We start from the raw sequence: 21,996 nt of genomic DNA on the forward strand, positions 1-21,996 counted from the left end.
GAAAGAAGGTTATTACTTCAGTACAAACTGAAGGGGAATTGTCATGTTAAACATTATCAAGAGAAATGTCATCTAATGAATCCTTCCTCTGCTTTAGGGAAAGCCATTATGTGACTGAAGCATTGCCCTCTATGCACTCACCTGGCTTGCACGTGCACACCCAACAAAAACTAAGGTCACAGAAAAATCCTTCATCAGGTGGACTCAGGTTTGATTTGCAGGTACAGCCTTCATCATGTGTAGATTTCCTGTACACAGATGGTAGGAAGCACCAAGGCTTCCAAGCACCAACAGCTCAGCCAACTGTGGATGGAGAATGGCAACTTCTAAATTCCATCTGCTCCTTTTTTGTCGCCTTCTGTACTCAGAAACACATTCATCAGAAGCACAAGCATGCTGGGACAGTGACAAATTTTACCATCTCTGGCTTGTCACTTCAACAAGATTAGATTATTTTAATATTAATTTATTACCCAATTTAATTCCAATTAATTACATTTTTACAAGGCCCTGACATGGCAGTGATGCTGGAGACAGCCTCTGCTGAACACCAGATGTAGCATCTCTGTTAGGGTCAAACACCTGCCTTAGAGTGAGATTCCCCAGTCCTTCAAGGACTCCCTTTTCCTACTTTTCCCTAGCAAGGGGAAAAGGACACTGATGCCATTGGGATGGATGAATAGCTTTCGTTTTTGCTGGGATTATGTTCAGGAAAGTAGTTCACTTCCCAAATTCTCTATAGACGGTTGAAACCAGAGTTGATTTCCCTATCCTCCTTCCTGGTAGGGGTGCCAGCCTGTCTCTCAACAGAAAGAATATTAAAAGCACTTTTCCTCTTTCTCACAGGAAGAGGCTGCATGAAAGAAGAGAACGCTCCACTGTACCTACAGGATAGCAATAAATCATGAGAGCTCATGGAAAATTCGCATTACTGCATTCTTTAGTCAGGAACCAGCTTCCACGGGTCATTCCTTCAAATATACTACTTTTAAGATGAGAACACAAATGGAAATAATCAGCACTTGAAGCACTCTCATTTCTACCTGTGCTTTGCCACAATACACAAGACATTACTTCTGTCACTTCCCCATTAGCTGCCACCTACCTATTTGCTTGCTGAAGACCGAACTCCATCTCTAGCAGAACCAGAAAAGAAAAATCAAGAGGTCTACCAGGACCATACAAGACAAAAAAGGAAGATCTAAACAGAAATGGCCTGGAGACAAACAGAAATAAACAGGAAAAGCTATGTAGCTGGAGGAAAAAAAGCAGAAGATGCAGCCTGAAATACAAAAGGAGGGCGGGAAGGTGTGAAGAATACAGGAAAGAGAAATGCAGAACTGGAACAGATTCCAAATCTGGGCAGTGATGCCCCGCGCCACCTTTCCAAAGCTGTTACAATCTGCATCTCTGTTTCAGAGACACGGGTACTCAGAGCCTCTCCCCAGATGGCAGCCTGACCTTGGTGCACCCTGCTCTTACACAACCCAGACCCGCACAGCCACCGGGAGAGAAACAAACCACCCATAAAGTTACAGCCCATTCCCATAACGCAGCTGCCACAGATCTGCCCCATTAATACTGCACAATCCCACGTGCAAATCCATACTTTGAAAAAGGACGACATGTGGTTACAGCTCACATTGCTCAAACCTCTCCTTTGCAATAGCCCTGGTACCCATTTTAACAGAGACTATTATGGCATAAATGAGAGGAAAGGACCACTGAACTACGTGGCAAGTTGCCAGGTTGTGCTGCAGCCTCCAGCGGTTATGCTCAAAGAGATTTAAAGTCCAGCATAACCTTGATTTTTAATAGAGTCACATTTAATGAGCTTTAACGTCCACAGTAATAATTTCCTTATTACCTATCCAGGAGTTGGAACCATGATCAGAAAAAACGTGCTGTACTCCAGCCCAATGAAAGAATTTAATAATGGCCAATACATTATTATCAAAACCATCAACATCATTGTCCTTAATGCCTTTTTTGGTTGGTATAATTATAATTCTTTGAACCTTAAGCATAATTAGTGCAGATCACATAAGCTTGCTGAACACAGCAAACCTGACTGGCTAGAGGCCACCCAAATCCCTCACCTCTGCCAATAAGCCATTCAGGTTAGATGGCAAAATAAGACAATAAAATCTTACATTTACCTCTATCTGTCTAAAGGCAAAATACAAACTTACATATGACCTTTGTTGTCTTCCCAGCTTTTATCCACACTTCTCCTACTCTGTCATTGGTTTATCTTCATCCCATTCAACTCTGACATGAGAGACCTCCCACCTCAAAAGCTCAGAGAACTGAATTTGCCTTCTGCATGTGTCATACGAATGAGATGGATAAACAGACATATGGGTATTGCAGCTGACAGAAAGGGGCGCAAGAAAAATTCTAATTCTTGTTATTTTTGTACAGAAACAGCTCCACAAACTTCACTGAAACCCGCTCCCTTAACATGCACAATAAACCTCCCTCCCCAAGGCAGCCAATTGCACAGTGACAAGGAGAGCAGAGGGAGTTTCTGCCACATGCTCCCCCTTTCACACCTTGAAAATATACTAAAATGGAAGGCATATAGCAGCCGTTCCTGTGGGCAGAGCTGTTGAGATCCTAGGAAAACAGTGCAAGCTGGATCTTTCATTTCTTATCCAGGGGGAGACAGTGTAAGTTTTCTGGCCACGTGAATCCATGTTCTTAAAGCACTCCGGGAACAGCCATTCCATCCACACTGCGGAAGCTGTGTGACTTAAGCAGAATAGTCAAAGCAAAAATGGATGCAGCTTGTACGGTGTGCTGTCCCCTAACCCACCAGGAGCTCTGCCCTGTCCCAGCAAGGAGGCCAAATCTGGCACTCATCAGCCTAATCTAAAGCCAGCTCAGGCAGGCCTGCTCACCTTGCAGTCAGTGCTGTAGCATCCTCAGCATCTCTTGCACATCCTAATATACACATCTTCATCTTCTGACCATACTGCTGAATGCTCCCACAGCAGAAATGACGGTTTACGACTATTTAAGGCAATGTTCCCTGGGCGTGACAGTGACATGCATGCAAGTAGACAAAATACAAGAAAAAATCCAAGATCTTCCCATATAACCTGGCTTACTATACACATGCTCTGATCTCAAAGACAGTCATCCACAGGGCTCTTCCATTCTACACTCATGGCTATTTTTCCCATTTTGTTTACATGAATCACTTTTATATGCATTTATAGGCACTCTAAGAATGTAAAGGGCCCTCCTGGGACTGTGATAAATGACTCTGAAGTATTTCCCACCCTGCTAGGCTCTGCAACTGATGGTCTCTCCCATCTGAGTTGGTGACCAGAAGTCAGAATGATGGAGCATGGCACTGGGGCAAAAGGAAAAAAGCATCACATATATGAGAGGCTGGAAACACTCTGAAACCCAGAGAGCTGTTTGTTTTCCTGTCGGAATCAAAGGCAGAAGAGAAAACAGCTTTAAAAATGCATCCCTTATGAGCTAAAGACAAACCTGGTAACATCCCAGCACAGAAGCACCTCACAAACTGCTAAAAGCAACTGCATGAAAGGCAGCAGAATAGTAATTATGAATAACAAATCACAGGAGGCATATGTGAGAAACACATTCCCCCAGAAGAAATGGTCTAATTACTGTAGATGATACCCCAGAGGTTCATTCATCAACAGCAGAGACACAGAGTTGCCCTCATCTCTGCATCCCCTCTGCCCCTGACCAGCACTGCCAGCCCCGTGGATCTGCAGCTTTAGATGTGCCGGGTACTCGGGGGCATAACGACAGGCAAGGGCACTGGGCAGCAGCATCTGCTGCCATTTAAAAACTAATGTGTTTCAAATTCAAATTGCAGTGCAAGAACTATTGCTGAGAACTGGTCGAGTCTCACCGGAGTCTCAGACTGGAAGCTCCTGCGGGCAAAGGCAGCCTTCCTTAAAGGTTCAGGAAGTGTTTAATGCTTATGTATTTGTTAGGGCATCCACGAACAACAGTGACAAACTGCCGTTGTACCTCTAACATCCAGTCAGCTCTTCACTTTATAAACCACCCCATCTACACTTCTCACCGTCATCGTTTTAAGGCCATATAGTACCATAATACACTATGAGATGCCAGAACAAACATGTTCTTAGCAGTAATAAAGTACTATTGTTTGAGCAATGGGAAAACAAGCAAGCTACTTTCAGAGGATTTTGGTGTCATAACAATGAAAGATATTTTCCTCTGTGTATTTTCTTTAAACCAGGGCTCTGCCATTTTGTGGGTCGCAAGTCTTCAGCACACATGGACTTCGAGGAAAGCTCTGCCTTCTTAGCCTCATTCGAGGGAGGATCCTGACCTCTAGACACTGACCCCATACATGCTGCTAGAACACAACAGGTTAGCTCCACATGGACTCACAGCTCTCTTATTTTTCTCTTCCCTAACAAAAATGTTTTGAGGGCAAGGTAGATGTGAGAGAGTTACAGCAGTAAGATAGATCTCTTGGGCTCTGCAGCATGACTCGACTCTGCCTGGTCCCCTTGCAGTGCTGTAGGTGATAGGTCGCATTTTATTGATATCCTTACCTTGATTTACAGAGTCTGAGAGCATGTCTGGAGGTGCTGACTTTGGGGTTACTTACTAAAAAGTCTCGTTCAGGTATGTGAAGGGAAGACAGACTGTGCTGGAGGAGAGCCACAGATTCTGTGAAATGTATTTAGCTCAGTGAAAGATGTACTCTATTTTCATGGAGTATTGAATGTAGCTGTGATTAATGGGGCACATATACACTGATAAACAATATTAATTTGTTTTAAGCCAGGTCTGAAAAGATTTCAACCACTTGCTTCCCTGCAGCTATGAAAGTTATTTCCTGCTGTCTGTACTACCTCAAGGGCTAAACCAGCCCTGAAAGGAAGGAAATATTTCCTTTTACTCCATTGGCAGCAACCAGCCTATGAAGGCTGCTGTATTGGCATTTCATTTATCATGAGCAAATGATATGGATTATTATAATTTATCTTTACTACCTACCCTCTGTACCAAACTGCCACAGGATTGCCACCACACATTCACTCTCTCCTGCATCAACCTAGATTTTTTCATCAAGCACATTGTCTGCAACGTCTCCATCTGCTTCTGCAGTCAGTTTCTCTGGCAGTACAGATGAGTAAGTGCATCTTCATGACCAGAAGCCAGCAGCCTACCTGCTATTTCTTGTTGTGACTGAAAACTCCCAACTCCTTCCAAATTCCCAGGGATGGAGCCGCCTCCTTCGAGCACCCTCACCAGCTCCCTCAGCCTTTCACACTCCTCCTGGAGCTGCTGCTGCTCCTCCTTGCGCTGCTGCTTGGCCAAGCTCGCTGGGTTCATACTGAAATGCAGAACTTTGGTTCTGCTGGGGTCGTAGTCACCCTGCATGGCAGAAACAACAGAAGCAGATTGAGTAATTGATTCAACCTCCAAGTCCACCCAACCTGTACCACTCTTTGTATGAAGACAAAAAATGTTGCAGCAGAAAAAGGGACACTTACGCAGTGGTAATGTTTTATTCCAACAGTTGAAGCCAGCCAAAGCCAGTATTGCTTCTCCCTCTCTTGCAGCACTCTCTTTCAAAAAACAAAAACCACCCCACAAGAAAACCCACTCAACAGAGCGTGCTCCCTGGCTGACACCTCCACAGTTAAATTTAACTCCAGAAATGAAGCTTTATAGCTGCATTTTAAATCTCTTGATAGCAGCAGACTATAAAGAACACACAGATACACCCTTAAACTACAGCAGGACACCCAGTACTAGCCTAATTTATTACTTGTATGAGCTGGCAATGTCCATATGACTCCAATGGTGGAGTCATTAGCAAGTTGTATCAGCTCATCCCAAGCAAGTGAACAGATATTTCATTTTGTACTTTTTTCTCAGAGGTGAATTGTATTTATAGCAGTTTAAATAGTCAGTGAAGTCCTAAGATAGCAAATTAATATTCTTTCAAAGTGAGAGGAAAACACTGATGTTACATTTGTGATTTCAGAGAGACAATTTTCATATAAACTACAGGAAGCCTCACGACCATAAAAGTAGTAAAGCATGTACTAATGCTGACTTCCACAGCACCCTGCCCAGCTGAAACCCTATAGCAGTGCCTGCATAAAAAAGCATTTTATATGGTAATATTTTTCCTTCAATTAAATCTCAGGACCTAAAGTGATTTTGTAAACATTAATTGACCCTCAAGAGCAGCAGGAGGTAGGTATTATCCCAATTTTATCATTTCATTTTCATTAAAGACGTGCTAGAACTTTATGTGGGTTTTTTTCATGCAAACCAGAGCAGAGACTGAGCAACTCCATCCTGAATTGCTGGTCATTGCTGGTAAGAGACCCCAGAAGATCCCGTTCCCAAACATCTTTTATTGAAAATACTCCATCCATATACTGTAAAAAGCACCTCTGCCCACAGCAGGAGTGAACTGCTGAAACTTGCCATCCCAGGGCCTGGCAGAAGACACAGCACTGGTTCAAAAATAGGTTTGATGAATTAACAAACAACAGCTCCGTAATTGTACCTGGTCGGGGGCGGGGGTGCAGGGATACATCCTCCAGCATCTCTGGCTGCTGGGAGAGTGCTGAGGAGTGTGGTCAAGTTTGTGGGACCACCCAAACGAGCATCTTCCATCACGGCGGTCAGAGATGCTCTTCTGGGCTGGATGGACCACGGGTAAGGGCCAGCTGGGCACTTTTTATGTTCACATGTGATTGCTACATCTCACAGCTGTTCCAGTGCCCTCTTGCGGGAGCCACACTGAAATTCTCCTTTAAAACCTCACGTTTCAGACATTAGCTGAGCAGAAGGCAGCTGGAAGAGGTGTGCTCACCAGCAGAGAGGCAGGTGCCCATGAGCAGTGGCAGGGTCTGGGTCCAGCGGCGCCACCAGCATGGCGCAGGGGCTGTAGTGCTCGCGGCTCCCCTGCACTCCCCAGGGCTGGCTCCCCCTCTGCCAGCTGGCTGCCCGGGCCATGCCAGGCAGATGGGCCCCACCACGGAGGAGAAGCAGCCAAGGCTGAGGCTGGCGGGATGCCGGCAGTTATGCAGGCAAAAGGGAACTGCAATTTAGAGCTGTTAGAAGATGTGAAGTCCAAAAGTGGTTTTGGTTAAGAGCACTGGGTCCATGAGCTGGTGAATACAAGGTTAATGCCTTCTTTCATCTACCACCAAAAATATCCCTAAAAACTGCACAACTCAAACCCTTGAATTCCAGTGTGACTGGCATAGAAAGCATCACTGTACCTGGAAACCCACAGATGCTCTCACTGCTGTGTTTCCCAGACCAAAAAATGAAGCGAGTATGGTTGCTTCTCATACCTGTAGTCTGAGCAACCAATATAGTGCTCTCCACGAGAAATCAGTTTATCCACACCTGTCCCTCTGGGTAGAAGAGACAGTCACTACTTCACAGTGTAAGTAAAAGTTAAAGGAAGATCATATCTGTACCTGTATGTCCCAGGCCAAGAGAGGGTGGGAAGAACCCCCTAACACAGGAGGTCCTGGAAACCCACAAAGGGCTGCCCTGGCCCAAGGAGCTCACTCCAGAGAACTGGGGAAACTCAGACATGGAAACCTTGGGTACCCTTCCTAGCTGCTTGCATTCCCTGCAGACAGTACACGTGGTCTTCCAGCCCTCGGCCACGTACCGGGCAGGTGATGCATGTTCTCATACTGCCCCAGCCTTGCAGTGCTCAGGAGACCTATGGGAACATCTGGAAGGGCAGCACTGTCCTGCAGCTCCACTGCAATGGGGCTTTGTGACCCCGTTTCCACAGGGAGGTCGAGACAAACAGCCTGGACCTGACAGACAGGCCATTAGAACCAAGGGAAGAAATAATCCCACTGACAGCCTCGGCCAAGAAAAATTTAGGAGAGAACTGAAGGACTGGGCCCACATGAAGCATCCTGGAAATGTTGAACAGGGTGAGCATGAAGACAGCTCTAACTCCAGCGTATTAGATATATTCTCCCCTGCAACTCACTGGCATTTATAAACCTGTTTCTGCACGCAGCTATCTAACTTCTCATGCTATTTGCATTTCAGGGCTCTTCCAGACAGGTCAGGGCACTCCTCACTCTCGTGTTTGCCTTCCAAGGGAAAGGATTCAACCTCGGAGTTTGCAATGGGGTTTACGCTGGCTGGCAAAAGGATGCTCTTAAAATCAGAGCTGTGGAGCCCGCTTCTCCCTGTGCAGCCCGGTACCACAGTATTTCTGACAAGCCGTGAAGGGTGGCTCTGGCCCGTCTCCCTGGCCAGCTGCAGTGCCAAGGTCAGGCAGAGATCACGCTTCCTCGCCCCGGCTGCCACCACCACGCCGGCTCCAGCGCCCAGCGTAGAGATCACCTGCGCTTCCGTACTGCACCATCACTGCAGACACTCACGCAAAGGCACGAGACAGCGGAAGGATCTCAGTGTGGAGGAAAGCCTTAAAATCCTGGAGACTGCTGCTCCCTTCCTGCCGAGACTGCTTTAACCCGTGCTGCGCTAGTCAGTTTATTCTGCAGGTTATTTACTCTTTTAAAGCATCTCTCTGGCCTTTCTATAAAGCCCTGCCAAGAAGTTGCAGTGCTTTGGCTCTTATAGCTGTTTCAACCCATTTATCCTCTCCTTTTATAACATGCCCTCTTGAAAAATCATGCTCTAAAACTCAGCCCTAGGACTTAGGCTTATTTTCAGGGCTCACCAGCATTCCTGAACATGTCAGTCTGAAGCTACACTGAGACAGGTGAATCTCTCAAAAACCCACTGTGATATGAAGGCTGTGGCAGAATCCAACTCATTTAACATTTCTGGGAGATCACTAAAGTATTTGCTATGCTACTCACATTTTTGGGCTAGGGGCAGTAGCTTTCTCTTTATTCTACACAACACACATCAAACCAGTACATTTCTCCCTACAGCTAAAATATGAGTGCTGCTGGTTCATATTATAGTAATGCCTAAAAGAAACCAAGTGAGACAGGGATCCCAGTGTGCTAGGTCCTGTACAAACCCCACAAGAAACTAACACCTAAAGCCCAAAAACCAGACAGCAAAGCCTGAAGATGTGGTACGTGAGGGGAGCAGAGGTATGGAAAGACACAGTCTCCAGTTTGAGACTCCTTAGCAGCACCATGGCAGAAATGAAAACACATCTTCAGGGAAGACCCTCCTCACCATCGGACTGTACTGCTGCCTTACACAGCTGCACCAAGCAGAGCGTTACTTAAATCTCTGGAAAATTTACTGACATCCTATGGACTTTCAAATAAATGCAGGAAGCTTTCCATGGAAATGGTGCAGACCACAGCCAATTTCTGATGAAAGGGATCAGATCCATGTGTATATAACACCAGACAGCCAAAATGGTATCACAGCTTCATTCGTTTGGAGTCTTTTTTTAAATTTCTGAAGGTTGGGAGTGACTTTGGTTGGCTCTAGGAAAAGTCATGGCTGGAAACTGCTAAATATAACAGAGCAAAGCAGCATTAAAACCTCAATAGCGTTTGAATGGTAAGAAACCAGGGACTGAAGAAAGCAAACAACCTCCTCCTGGAATCCCTTTAGCTCTGGAAAATGTATATTGTTGTTTTTCTATGTCAGCTGTTCTTCCCCCCACAATAAATTAGTCTTACTGATCAGAATTTTGTCCTTTCGGGTCTGCAATAGAAGCCTGGAAAATGGTGTTTTGGGTGCTGGGAGAGATGACCTAAATGAGTTTTGCCCATTTAGAAAATAATTTCTAATCTAGGACCACTGATGAGGAAGACCAAAGAGTGGCATTGGAAAGGTGTGGTCCAGAAGAGACGGCCCCACTCACTGAACAGGAGCTGGGACTCCCAGAACAACCGCCCAGGAGCAGCTCCAGACACTGCTTCTGTGCTGAACCAACACATGCAAGGAGGTATTGCTTAACAGAGTTAAAAGCATCTTATAACAAATGGTAATGTATCCCTGTTTTCTCCAAGAAGCATGAAAATTGTGCCTCAGGTTTGGAAAGCTGGCCTGATTGTGAGAATCAACCAAATCCACTTTAGCTCATGGTGCCTTTATATAGAAATATGAGACATCTGGGGGATGCAATCAATATATGAACTATAGACAGCCGCTTTGTTGGAAAGCCACCCTGTCCCTGGTTCATTCAGTAGTTAACTTGGTAGATCGTTCTGCTCATCAGCACATCAAGGCCATTGTCTCAAAGAGTGAAGATGACACATTACTGCTAATTTCTCAGAAGCACCCCTTCTTTACCTCTATTTTTCCCAATATTTGAAAATCTGGAAATTGTAGAGATGTTGAAGAGCAAATAACTTGAACTAGAGAGAACTGCTGTTTTTATTGATTCTTCTTGCAAGGAATAACATTGAGCCAGTAATTCAGATTTGTCAGAAAAATGTACACAGAGCTTCAATTTAAGAAGATGCAATAAATACCTTGATTGATTGCAACAAAGTCTGGTTGACACTTAGTAGTACAGTGAATTATTCATTCCTGGAAAGCAAGATGCTAACTAGCTGATTTGGTTCTTAAGGCAGCAAAACCATTTTTGTGCTCTCAGAAGGGCACCGGACATTTTACAGAGATGATCTGTTGACTCCACATGTTAATACGTTCTACAATTTGTGAAATAATGCTGTTTTGATGCATTACTCTCAGCCTTCCGGACACATGCCCCAGGGTATGCACGGGGAAACTCTCACAGACCACTGAGAAGAACCATTTCACCACTTCTGTCGTGATTACACAGTCATTATGTGAGACAGCCACTGCAGATGCAACACACAAATATTGTCTTAATACAATATGCTCTAAGCACACACTGGGACATGGCAGAACTATTTAGTAAGACTGGTTATCAATAAACTTTCTGTCAAAAGCCTATGGAAAAGAGAATTTGCAACAAGGTTAATTTGCCATCTAGAACAGAGGTAGAAGCTCAAGTCAGATGCTGCTGCCTTCCTTCCCACTTCTATCTTCCAGCTTGAAAAAAACACACCGAGGAGATAATTGTGCTGATGCTATGTGTAATTTTTTTTTAAACTATATTATCAGCAAACAGTCAGTTATGTTGGTCTACATGTTGAAATTATAGCTCAAACATTTCCTAAGTAATCTCCCCATTAGGGAAGAATCAGTCAAGTGACGAAGCAATGAATGAAGACAGGATTGCTTTAATCTCTGAAAAACAGAAACTTTGCCTTTAGAAGAGGAGATGTTTAGAAGAACAATGAAAGCTGCCAGTGACAGTGCCTTGAAAAGGGCTGAACTTATTCTGGCATCTCTCCTCCTGGTTGTTTGAAAATGGCACAGTCCCAATTCAGGGATGTCTTTCTCCAGGAGCTATAAAAGCTTTTCTCTCTACTCAACTCACTTTCACAGGCCCACAGGTAAGAATAAAATACTTAAAACCATGTGGAGTACTTTACATTTGATGAAAGATTCAGTGCTTAACAACTCCATTTAAGATCTATTCATCTATTGCAGATATTTCTAATCAGAAGTTAGAACTGGTAGCAAAGGGAATAGTCCCAACTATTGTGAATACGTTTAGCTAACATCACTAATGAAATTAAAGAAGTTCATACGTCCCAAGGAGGCAATGACTGTCAGGATACAATGTCAGCAAGCACTGTCAAGGATTTTCAACTGACTTCACATCCTCATAGGCTCCTCCTGCTTAAAGCATTTGAAAGCAAAGTTGTCAAAAGCCATAGATGAGGCTGACATGCACTTAAGTGTCTTATTTTTTCGTAGTCTTGATGTCTATCAACCTTAAAAGATTGCGATTTCTGAGCAGCACAATAAATTCTGGTGGAGCATATGGACAGCTGAGTTTAATCGCTACTCACTTGCAATGCAACAGCTTGTGCTTGCCCCTGCTGAGAAAAGGCTGACGATTGGAAGCTCTTCAAGGAAAGGACCATTTCTTCTTTGTGCGACTCTCACACACAGTGCCACCCAAACACAAGCAATACACGCTGCTGCCTTCTTAGCTAAGGATTTTGTTTCCATGCTGACTTCTTCAGAGAAAAATCTCCAAGATTTCCAGACTGGGACACATTATTCAGTACCAGGGAACATAAATAGAAACAATCTAAGAAGCTTAGTAGATTGTATCAGCTTTAAAGAAATAATGGTCAGTAGTTACCTTGGAAGAACATCCAAATTAAAGACTGCACCTATCTGTAGGAGACAGATGGAAAAGTTTTAAATACGGATACAAAACATAAAGCATCAGCTGGAGGGGTGGTAAAGGGGGAGCGTTTGAAAAGCATCCAACTGGGCAGGGAATGCTCTTGCTTCCATTTGTTACCTCATGTAGGTAAAAAGTAGGTTAAATTGTGAATACTAACACATGGCAGATAATTGGGTATATGCACATGGTGAATGTCCAAAACTGAACTTCTGAACTTTCCAGCAGAATATGCTACTTGCCCACTGCAAGCACAGCCTGGTTGTAAATCTTGGTAAGGCCTGGACTAAAACCAAAGTGGCGCATCCTGAATCCTTCAAAGATAGAGAGACATGAGACAGAATCACTTCTTAGGAAGCTGATCAGAAGCTGATCAATGATTTAGACTATTCAGATGGGGAAAAGCAGGGGCTGGGGTTTCAGAAAGGTGGTGCTGAAAAGATGGGGGTTCCCAAAAGAGAAGTGGTCCCAGAAAGAAGAGGGCCTGCGAAGAAGAAAGTGACAATCCTGGTTGGAGGAAAGATTTAAAAATGGAGGAAGACCCTGGAGATCAGAAAGATGCATGGGGATGAAGGTCAGGGAATGCCCAGGGACCCTGGCCAGTAACACCTGTGACTGGTGACTGCAGGCAGACAGGACTCTGCCCAACCTTCCCACAGCAGCAGTGATTTCCCTGTGGGGAAGGGATGCTGAGCCCGAGAGAGGGCAGTGCCGAGGTGGGGGAGTGAGCTCTGTGAAAAAACAAAGTGGGGTAAAATGTCTGATGTCATTGGTTCTAAAATAAACTCCAGTGTCCAGATCTACCATGGGTTGCTGCTTACTCTGTCCCACTAGTGACTGTGTCCTGTCTTTGTTTTGTGACAAAATGTTACCCAAGGCTTCTGGCTGGTCTCTTGCTGTGTCAGGCTCCAGCTACTGAATTCCTGCAAAATCCAGGTTTCTGAAGCTTGCACTGCTAGAAGGGCTGATGCTGCTTTTGGAGACCTGCAGGCTTATTCTTGGGATTCAGTGCCTCCTCCTGACCATGGATCCTTTACACAGTTCAGGCTGCAACAGAAATGCACGCCTTTCCCAAGGCTTCAGGTTTCTGGAATTACTGTTTTGCTTTTCTGAAAACATGTGGTATTTATGAGTAAACACAGCCACACACACACACGGGCTTTGCACACAGCTAATAAATACCCTGCTGCTTTTACTGAATTATGAAAGCAGAGAAGTCACAAATCATTAGAAGTCGTCTTTGAATGTATTTATCTTCAGCTTACAGTTAATGGTATAGCATTTACGTCAAGAATTCTCTGCTGTTAGTCCTGCATCAATACCCATTGGAAATTTTACTCAAAGATGGAGAACAAAAAGCAGTGGGAAGGCAAAATTGGAATTTATCGCCTGAAAGGTACATGCAAGGTCCCCAGCAACTGTAGCTCTTGTTGCAGTAGCTTATTAACTACTCAGCCAGGCTATACAGGTGAGCAACTTCTCCTGGTTTACCTTTATTTTACTTTTACTTTAACAGCTTTTTTTAAAAAAGTAATAAATTGGTTACTCAACTCTCTCCTACAAAATGATACAGGAGGCATTTCTGCACCAGTACAAGGCAGTCTCAGAAAGCTTAATCCTACCTCAGGAAATGCCATTTTAATGGAAATTCTGTTTCTTGGTTTTGTTCTTTTTGTTTCTTTGCTCAGGCTTGTTGAAATGATTACAGTAAAACCCAAAGTAAACCACAATCCAAAGAACTCTCTCTGTACCCAGTGCACAAAGCATGGCACGCTCACCAGCCCTGGCTCCCTCTGTCACAGAAGATAACCACACCAAGGGATCTTTAAAGCCCTTGGAACAGGGGCTGTATTAACAAAAATGGATTGTAAAGATGAGACAAAGCAAGCTAACAAATAAGCAACAACAACCACCTGCTCCTCATAGCTTCATAGCTTTGCCAGTATGTGCACAGTTGAAATCAGAAACAGTTGGGGGGAAAAAAAAACAAAAACAAAAAGAAGGTGCTGCATGTTGGGTGAAGGCTCGCTTGTTCCCACCAGGTCTCATGCTGGTTCCTACCTTCTTTCCCACATTTCTCTCTCCATCATCTTTGTGTGCACATCTGCAGCATGCACAACTCTGAAACCTGGCAGCAGAAATTCACTTGGGCAACCTTTCCATCCTTCCCTTAGCCAGTTCTTAGTCCAACTCCTGCTACTTCTCCCCCAAAACAGGAAGATCTTTCCTCCCTGCCCCAGTGATGTGACCTCTTGTCCATACACCTTGATTCAGGCAACTCTTCTTCTACAGCCTCTTGAAAACCCATGCTAGTCATTTCCAGAACAGCAAAGGTGAAGATAATCTGTGTTAATCTGAGTTATGTCTCTCCATCCCCAGTAACTCCTGTATAGTTACCACCATCACAACAGATTCCAGATCCTTATCCTCACATGCAATGACATGAGTAATCCCACATCACCTTCCCCACTCCATCAGTAATGCCACCTCCAACACCTGTGTGCTCCTCCCACAAAGACTTCTACAGGGCTTTTTCTTTTCCTTCCTGAGCTGATCTGCCACACTACACATACTCATTGATATTCCTCCCTATGGCCCTCTTTTACCGCAGCATCTACAGCAAATTAGCAATGAGACAGAGAGGCAGTTGGCGTTAGGATGTATCATAGACAAAAAAAAGCTCTAATCACCCTAATTACACTGCCCTAACACCAGACCATATCTTTTGGTACAACATGTAACACATTTTGGGCACTGCTGCAATACGAGTAATAAAATAAAATGTCTCACCAGTGGTGCTGAAGCCCTTCAGGTACAGTTTTAAAAAGATCTTTTCTCTACAGCCACTTCCAAATGCATTATTCCTTGGAGGATGCAAGACTATAATTTGCATTGAGTGAGGCATTTAGATGAGGTCTGAGATGCAAACAAACGTGACAAGAAGGTTAAGAGTCAGGACAGCAAGACATGGAGTGGCATGGAGTTGGGATAATCTAGAAAAAAAAAGCGCAAACGTTCACTGTCTGTTTCAATTGCTGCTCTGCCTTTTACTGAAATGGAAGAAAATCACAAGTCTGCTCTAGGACAGTTTGTTACCACCTAGAGATTTGAATTCCAGGGTTTCTACACTATTTTTTTCAAGTCAGGGATCTCTGTCTTTCCAGAGAACAAAGTCCATAAAAAGTTGCTATTATTTACACTCTAGTAGCGTGCAGAGGAGACCTGTGACGGTTCAAAAACCTCTGATAAAGACACTGAAAATAAAAAGCACATAGGTTCTGAAAACAGCCCCAAAGAGCTTATAGTTTGAGTTATAAAAATTCTTTTTCAGAGATAAGTCTTGACTTCATTGTAAGAAATGCTGGCTCTCATAGATCTGAATTTCAAAAAATATTTTATCAACTTTCCCATACAAATAAAGTAACTTTGGCTAAAAATACTGTTGAGAAGTGTCAGGCCAAACCTAGCTTTTAAAGAGAAGTACACATAGTTTAAAAAAAAATCCCAACCTACTTTGCTGCTCTGTTTTCTTATGCTGCACGCAACATGCACATACAGATACTGTACAAATAGACCAGAAAGACAGAAGATAATTGAAGTGCATTTTTTTTGGTAGTATTTACTCCAAATCCAGATATTCAACCACTCAAAGCTTTCCCTCCCAACAATGCTCTATAAATCTCACTTCAATGCCTCCGTAATTCTGCCTTTCCTGTTAAAGCTCTTCTTTGGAATGAATTCAGATGGGATTTCAAAGGGGAGATCCCAGAGGAGAAAAGCACAAATCGGCTGTGCTAGCCTGGGACCCTCAGTATTCAAAGAGGAAGGGAAGAGTCAGAGTGAAGTGTGACAAAAGAGGTTCCTCTTTCAAGACTCTATGAAGAAAAGTAAAACTGCAATGCAATAAGATTTTCCAGTGAATGGCACAAAAGCGAAACCTCTACAGGTTGGGGTTTTTTTTTAGATAGTATCTTACATAAAAAGAAAGATGAATAATAAAAAATTATGTAAAAGCCACTGCCTTCATGATCTGATGGTGGGACGCCTCAAAGTTCAGCTGAGCGTATACAAGCCTGAAAAGTAAGTGACAAGAAAAGCTGTCAATCGTGTTGTGTATTTGTACAGCCAACATATTGCACAGGCTGGTTGCTGAGGCCAACCATGACAGAGTTAACAGCAACACTGAAACTTCAAGTACACCAGGACGCTTTGATCCTGTAATTTAATGCTTATGAAAGTACTATTATATGTCCTTGCATGTATAACTCTGACCTGGCAGGGTACAAAGCAAACCCTGAATAGCTCCACTGCCTTTCAGTGGATGAACGTGCACCCTCGGTCTTGGCCGCACCACAGAGCTAACCCGCCGTCATCAACAGATCCCCTGCCTCGAGCTGGAAGCAGTTCCACTTAAAGAGCAAGTCAAGCTCCCTTTCACGTCATACAGAAACTGTGACAGACACAAATGGGTTGGAGTACTCATTTCTGACAGTCTCCACAAGCAGCCGCACACCCTCTGAGTGGGTTCCACAGCTAACGTGCTCCAGGTTAAACAAGCTCCACTGCAGCCTCTTACTGCAAGAGGTTATTGCCTCCCACACTCCTTCTGCTTTGGCCAAGCAGAAGAGAAAAATGAGGAAAACAAAACATGTCCCTGCAACTCACCGAGGAGAAGAGCTACAGAAGAATTGCCAAGTTTTATTCTTTTTGTCACAGTCATTTCTCAGCAATGAAGGTGTTTGTCTTGCCACAGCCTGCCCCTGGGGAGAGCTCATCTTCCCCAATAACACCTCAATGTCCAACCAGGTACCAGGAGGAAATTTTCCTAGTAATGGATAATTTGATAGAACGAGAAGTGAGAGCGCAAATAGGGAGCTTCCAACATCTCAGAAAAATGTATGTACATGTACATACCTTTCTTAATTATCCATGCAGCTACCTACATTATTCACCAGAAAGAGTCACTGCCATTTCACTTAGGTATGTTGAATATGCACAACTCTGTTTGCTCTGTTCTGTCTCAAGTAAGAGACCCGAGTATCTAAAATATCCAAATATCGATTCAGAGGGTACATCTGCTTCCAGCTCCTCAGGGCAAACAGGCAAATGTTTGATTCTCCCTCCCTTTTCACTATTTGATCGGGTTGCTTTATTTATTTAAGCAAGTTGTAGGATCCCTGATGAAAAGAGCTCTTTTCCCCTTCCCCAGGAGCATGGAAAAGGTCTCCTTCATCTCCTTTCTCCTCTCTACCTGGTGATGATTGCCTTTTGGTCCCAGGTTTCCTTACCCAGCTCCTCAGGAAGCTGGACACTGCTCCCTTGGTCCCCATGCAGCAGGGCATTGCTTTGTGTCCTTTAATTCCTTAAACATTAAAAGTTTCTACAGACTTGGGATTAACAAACTCTAGAGAGGTCCCAGGCAGTGAGAACAGGGCTGTCACGGAGCAGCTTGCTGTGCATACAAAGAAACCCTTGACTAGAAGAGTCAGCAATGCAAAGAGAATTAAAAAGCACAGTTAAATAACCCTAAATCCTCATGCATATTTATGAACTACCTCACATCAAAACTGAATCAATACCCCTCACTAGTTACATATGGCCAGAGAAAGTAAGAGCTGGTAACGTGGTTTTGCTTTACCCATTGTACTGATGAGACCCAGAAAGCCCCCATATAGGACTAAATCCTTGGGCCAAGAAGGGGAATTTCAAGCTGTAACGCAGCAGGGTAACACGGAGCAGAGGGGAGAGGAGGAGCAGCCATCCACACTATGGGGGCAGCACAAGGGATCCACCTCAGCCTTGTCTACAGAGAAAAGTTTCAGTTTAAAACCTTCTACTCCTGTGACAAAAACATTTCTGGCACAAGGGCAGGTTTTTTTGATTTATGCTGCACCTCCGCAGGTGACATAAGCTACATTTCCCCACATTTCATACCCCATGTGCTGTGTGAGGCTGTCCACATGGGGAACTTAGATCAGCACAACCATCTGCTTAAATACATTTTCTTGGCTTCCACTGGGGGAAAATAATTCTTGGTTGCCTGCAAAGCTTCAACTACTAATCACCCATTTCTTCTTAAATGCAATTTGAACCAAAGATATGGGAAAATGCTTAGGAACGTCACACTGGGATCACCAGCCCATTAACAAAATTACTCTGTCAACATGCTAAACCTGCCTTATATCAATTCACCTCCAACAGCATATCTACTTTATTCAAGCTTAGACTGCTACAAAGTTGAGCCAAAACCAATTTGAATCTATCTCGAAAAATATGTGGTAGACACAAAACTGTCTGGACATCAGTGCACAATTTAATGGTCCAAAATACAACAGTCCTGTCTCCCGTTTGACTTTATTCCATCAGTTTTCCTTTACCATGCTAATGGACTGGACAGCAACAAGAACATTTTGCACAGAGATGTGAAGGGGCAATGATTTAAAATTTTACTGCCAAGTTTTCCCAGAATTATGATGGCCAGGTCAACCTATAAACTGTTGAGATCCTACAAAACCTCATTCAAAACAATACTTCCTGCTGTATGAAATTCAGGCTTTGATTTTTATCATCACTTTCACCATTGTCAACATGAATCACAACATTTTTATGAAAGAAAACTGTGAATGAGGAGAAATTCTAGTTTTCTAGTGTTTCTCAGTGGGAAACCAGTTCTCCAGCCTTCATATAACAAACCACCAAGAAGAGGAAAGTTCAGCCTTACACAACAGCTATCACAACATGCTCTTGCACTACAGTAGTTACTTCTTTCTTATGAAGTTTTAATTAGTTAACATATGCATCACTCAGAAACACAGACTAGGTGCAGCTGAGAAAGTATCTTTTTGACTTTATTTGAGCAAAGCTGAAACACAACCTTTCCGTATTTCACTACCTACCCTTTTTCGGATGGCATCTTTAAGCAAGCCACAATCACACTGACTTTAAGGGGTCAGATCACATTTGCTATGGAGGAATACATTTTTCCTTCGTTAAATTTCTGACCTGGTCATTTTTCATATTTCAGTTACTGTTTTGTTTTTAATGCAGTCTTAATACCTTAAAATTACTGCTATTTCAGCTGCAATCTTCAGCAGTACACAGGTTCTCCAAGGAAGCTAAAGGCATTTATTCCAAGTTGTTTTCACAGGCAGAGCCCCCAAATAGACTTTGATGCATCTGGGATGTACTGACAGAAACCAGGGAGTTTCTGCCTGTGATACTGAATAGTAGATGAGCACCTTAGAAATTATCTGCCTGAACCAACAGAAGTGGCCTCAAGAATAAGGAATAAAATCTAACTTGCATAAATTTAGACGTTTTTATCCTCCAGCAGGTCAACAGCAAAAAAAAAAAAAAAAAGATCAAGAGAGGTGATAAGGGAAAACCACATTTGATGTTAGTGATTTCAGAAAAAAATATTATTTTGTGTAATCACTCCAAAAGGAGTACAAATCACTGCCATTGTTTTGCTTAAGAGAGTTCAACAATGCTTACATTTCACTTGAGAGGAAATATCTGTTTCCGTTATTTCAGCCCACTCAATCACTCCTCCTCTGCTTTCTTCTCCAATTTAAAACCTTGAATCGGATGAATTCACTTAGTGAAGTTTGCAAATTACTAATCACCTATTGGCAGTATTGATCTGCACGTTTTGCATTTACTGCAGTCATAATGAGACAGCACTGGCTGGTGAATTGACTGTGAAGACCAAAAAATGAGATTAACCAGCTAGCTTCATACAGATCAAGTTATCTGCTGCCTTGTTCACTTTTCATGAAGCTTCCAGAATGCAGCAAACTGAATCTCCTTAACTCACAAGACAGGACTGATACATAACTCCATTAGAAGAAAAGATCAGAAAAAGCAAGTAACACAATTTCATGGAAAACAGGTCTTGTCAAATAGACTTGAAAAGATTTCAAGTCTAGTTAATTAAGATAACTGTGTTGACATAACAGAATAGGAATTCTGTAAAATATTTGCTTCAGTATCAAAATCGCATTTTCTTTTAAAACTAGCATAATGCAAAATCATACTATGGCAGTTTTTAAATGGCCCAAAAGCTGATGAACTAATAGTGACATTTCCCAGTTATTTCCCATAAGAACTGCTTCTTTAGCCAATCGTATGCAGCATACATTCTCTAAAATACATAAGAAAATAATAAATCCTTACTAAAATATGCAGATAACACAAAGACAGAATTGCAGCAAACAACAAAGCCCACAAAGATAGCTTAGAAATCTGATTGTGCTGGGAACAATCATTCCACATGAATCCAAATGCATCGTGAGACATCCCGAAGCGCAGAGTATAGTATCAGGTAGACAACACAGCAGGTACTTTCTGGAAGACAATGTCTGCAAGGAGGGCTTTTGGCCATGGTTAATAACTAAGGGTTACCTTCAATTTAATGCTGGGGGGAGGAAAAAAAAGGAACAGCAAGAATCTTTACGTACTTATGAGTAGGACTAGAGAAACAATATTGTCTCTGAATGCAGCACTGATGAGACCACTGCAGTGATAATGCATCGAGGTGAGGTGTGCATGTGTAAGAGGGTTGTTGAAAATTAAGTTGAAAGTTGTGAGAAGATTTCCATGAATGATTCATGGTCTGAAAAACATGTCTTACAAAGAGAAATGAATGGAAATCAAACTATTTCATTTACTATGGAGAAGGCTGAAGCAATTCGATCAGTGTCTTTGGTGGAAATCTGACACTAGATGGTTCTTTAATCTAGCAAACAAAAGCAGAGCAAGAACCCAATAGCTCACAGCGAAGTCAGTGAACTGGAAATAATATATATTTTTAATAGGCATGGCTAACCAGGGAAGCCAATACATTGTCTATTGCTTAGTATCTTTAAATCAGTATTTGATATCTTACTAAAAAAAGGCTGTGGAGCAACCACAAGTCACTGGGTAGAGATTTCTCTTAAAACTGTATTTTTTGTGTTATATAGCAGATCAGACTAAATGGGTATTCTTTTTGGCCATAAACCTCTTAATTCAAGTCATTCCACTTTCTTCAATTCAGAAAAGTGCTATCCAATACTTCACCCATTCTCTTTCATATCGTTATTTCTCCCTCTTACTTTCTAAGCCTCCAGACAATTTTGTAACTTCGGCATTTATTCCTTTTAAACATAACAAGAACCTAGATGTTATCACTGACAGTTTAATCTTTCTCAAGGAGAGTTTTAATTTGTAGAGAAATTATACTAGAATCAATGCCTCGAAATATAAAAATAGTTTCAAATCTATGTACATTTTAATATTTCAGAGTGGCAGAGCTGCTCAAATCCTCAGGTGATGGAAAAGCAGAATGACACTTAAGATACAGCCACTGAGATTGTGGCTTTTTTTTCCCCCTAAAGGAAATGTCTTTTTCACAGTCGTAACGACAACTTGAACATGCGCGTGCTGATCCATACAGATGTAATCCACCTCATTGGAAAAATACAAGGGTTATTTGGTGATTAGAGTGCAAAAAATCAGAGAGTGGTAACAGCTTTGTCACCTGCCATCTTTCTTGGTCACTAGGCTGTAAATCAGGGAGTCTCAAACCTGATTTAAAGGGAGTAAAGTTAATTTAAGGACTTCTTTTGTAGGAGATGGTGAACAGAGAAACAAAGATGGATTGAGAAGTGAAAGCTCAAGAAAAGAAATCACAAACCAGGAACACATCTCTATATGCATCCCTCTGGACCACATGTGTACACATTCTTTGTAAAATAACCATTCTGCACACGCGTTCATCTTCATTAGAGCCAGATCTTTAACAAACTATT

At 42.8% G+C, this 21,996-nt stretch overlaps 1 protein-coding gene across 6 annotated transcripts in view; it reads right to left on the reverse strand.

Moving 5' to 3' along the window:
- Window positions 1-21,996, reverse strand: part of MAD1L1 (mitotic arrest deficient 1 like 1) — a 376,614-nt gene that overhangs the window by 121,502 nt on the left and 233,116 nt on the right. For 5 of the 6 annotated variants that reach the window (XM_026859179.1, XM_026859181.1, XM_026859180.1 and 2 more), the window contains one exon: window positions 5,196-5,403. In XM_026859179.1, the coding sequence (XP_026714980.1) occupies window positions 5,196-5,403 (208 nt within the window). Of the gene's footprint in view, window positions 1-5,195; window positions 5,404-20,664; window positions 20,706-21,996 lie in introns of those variants that run through there. The other variant, XM_026859183.1, reaches the window with a different exon arrangement.

This window comes from Athene cunicularia (assembly GCF_003259725.1).
Source record: "Athene cunicularia isolate RWA chromosome 14 unlocalized genomic scaffold, athCun1 chr14_part1, whole genome shotgun sequence".
NCBI classification, from domain to species: Eukaryota; Metazoa; Chordata; class Aves; order Strigiformes; family Strigidae; genus Athene; species Athene cunicularia.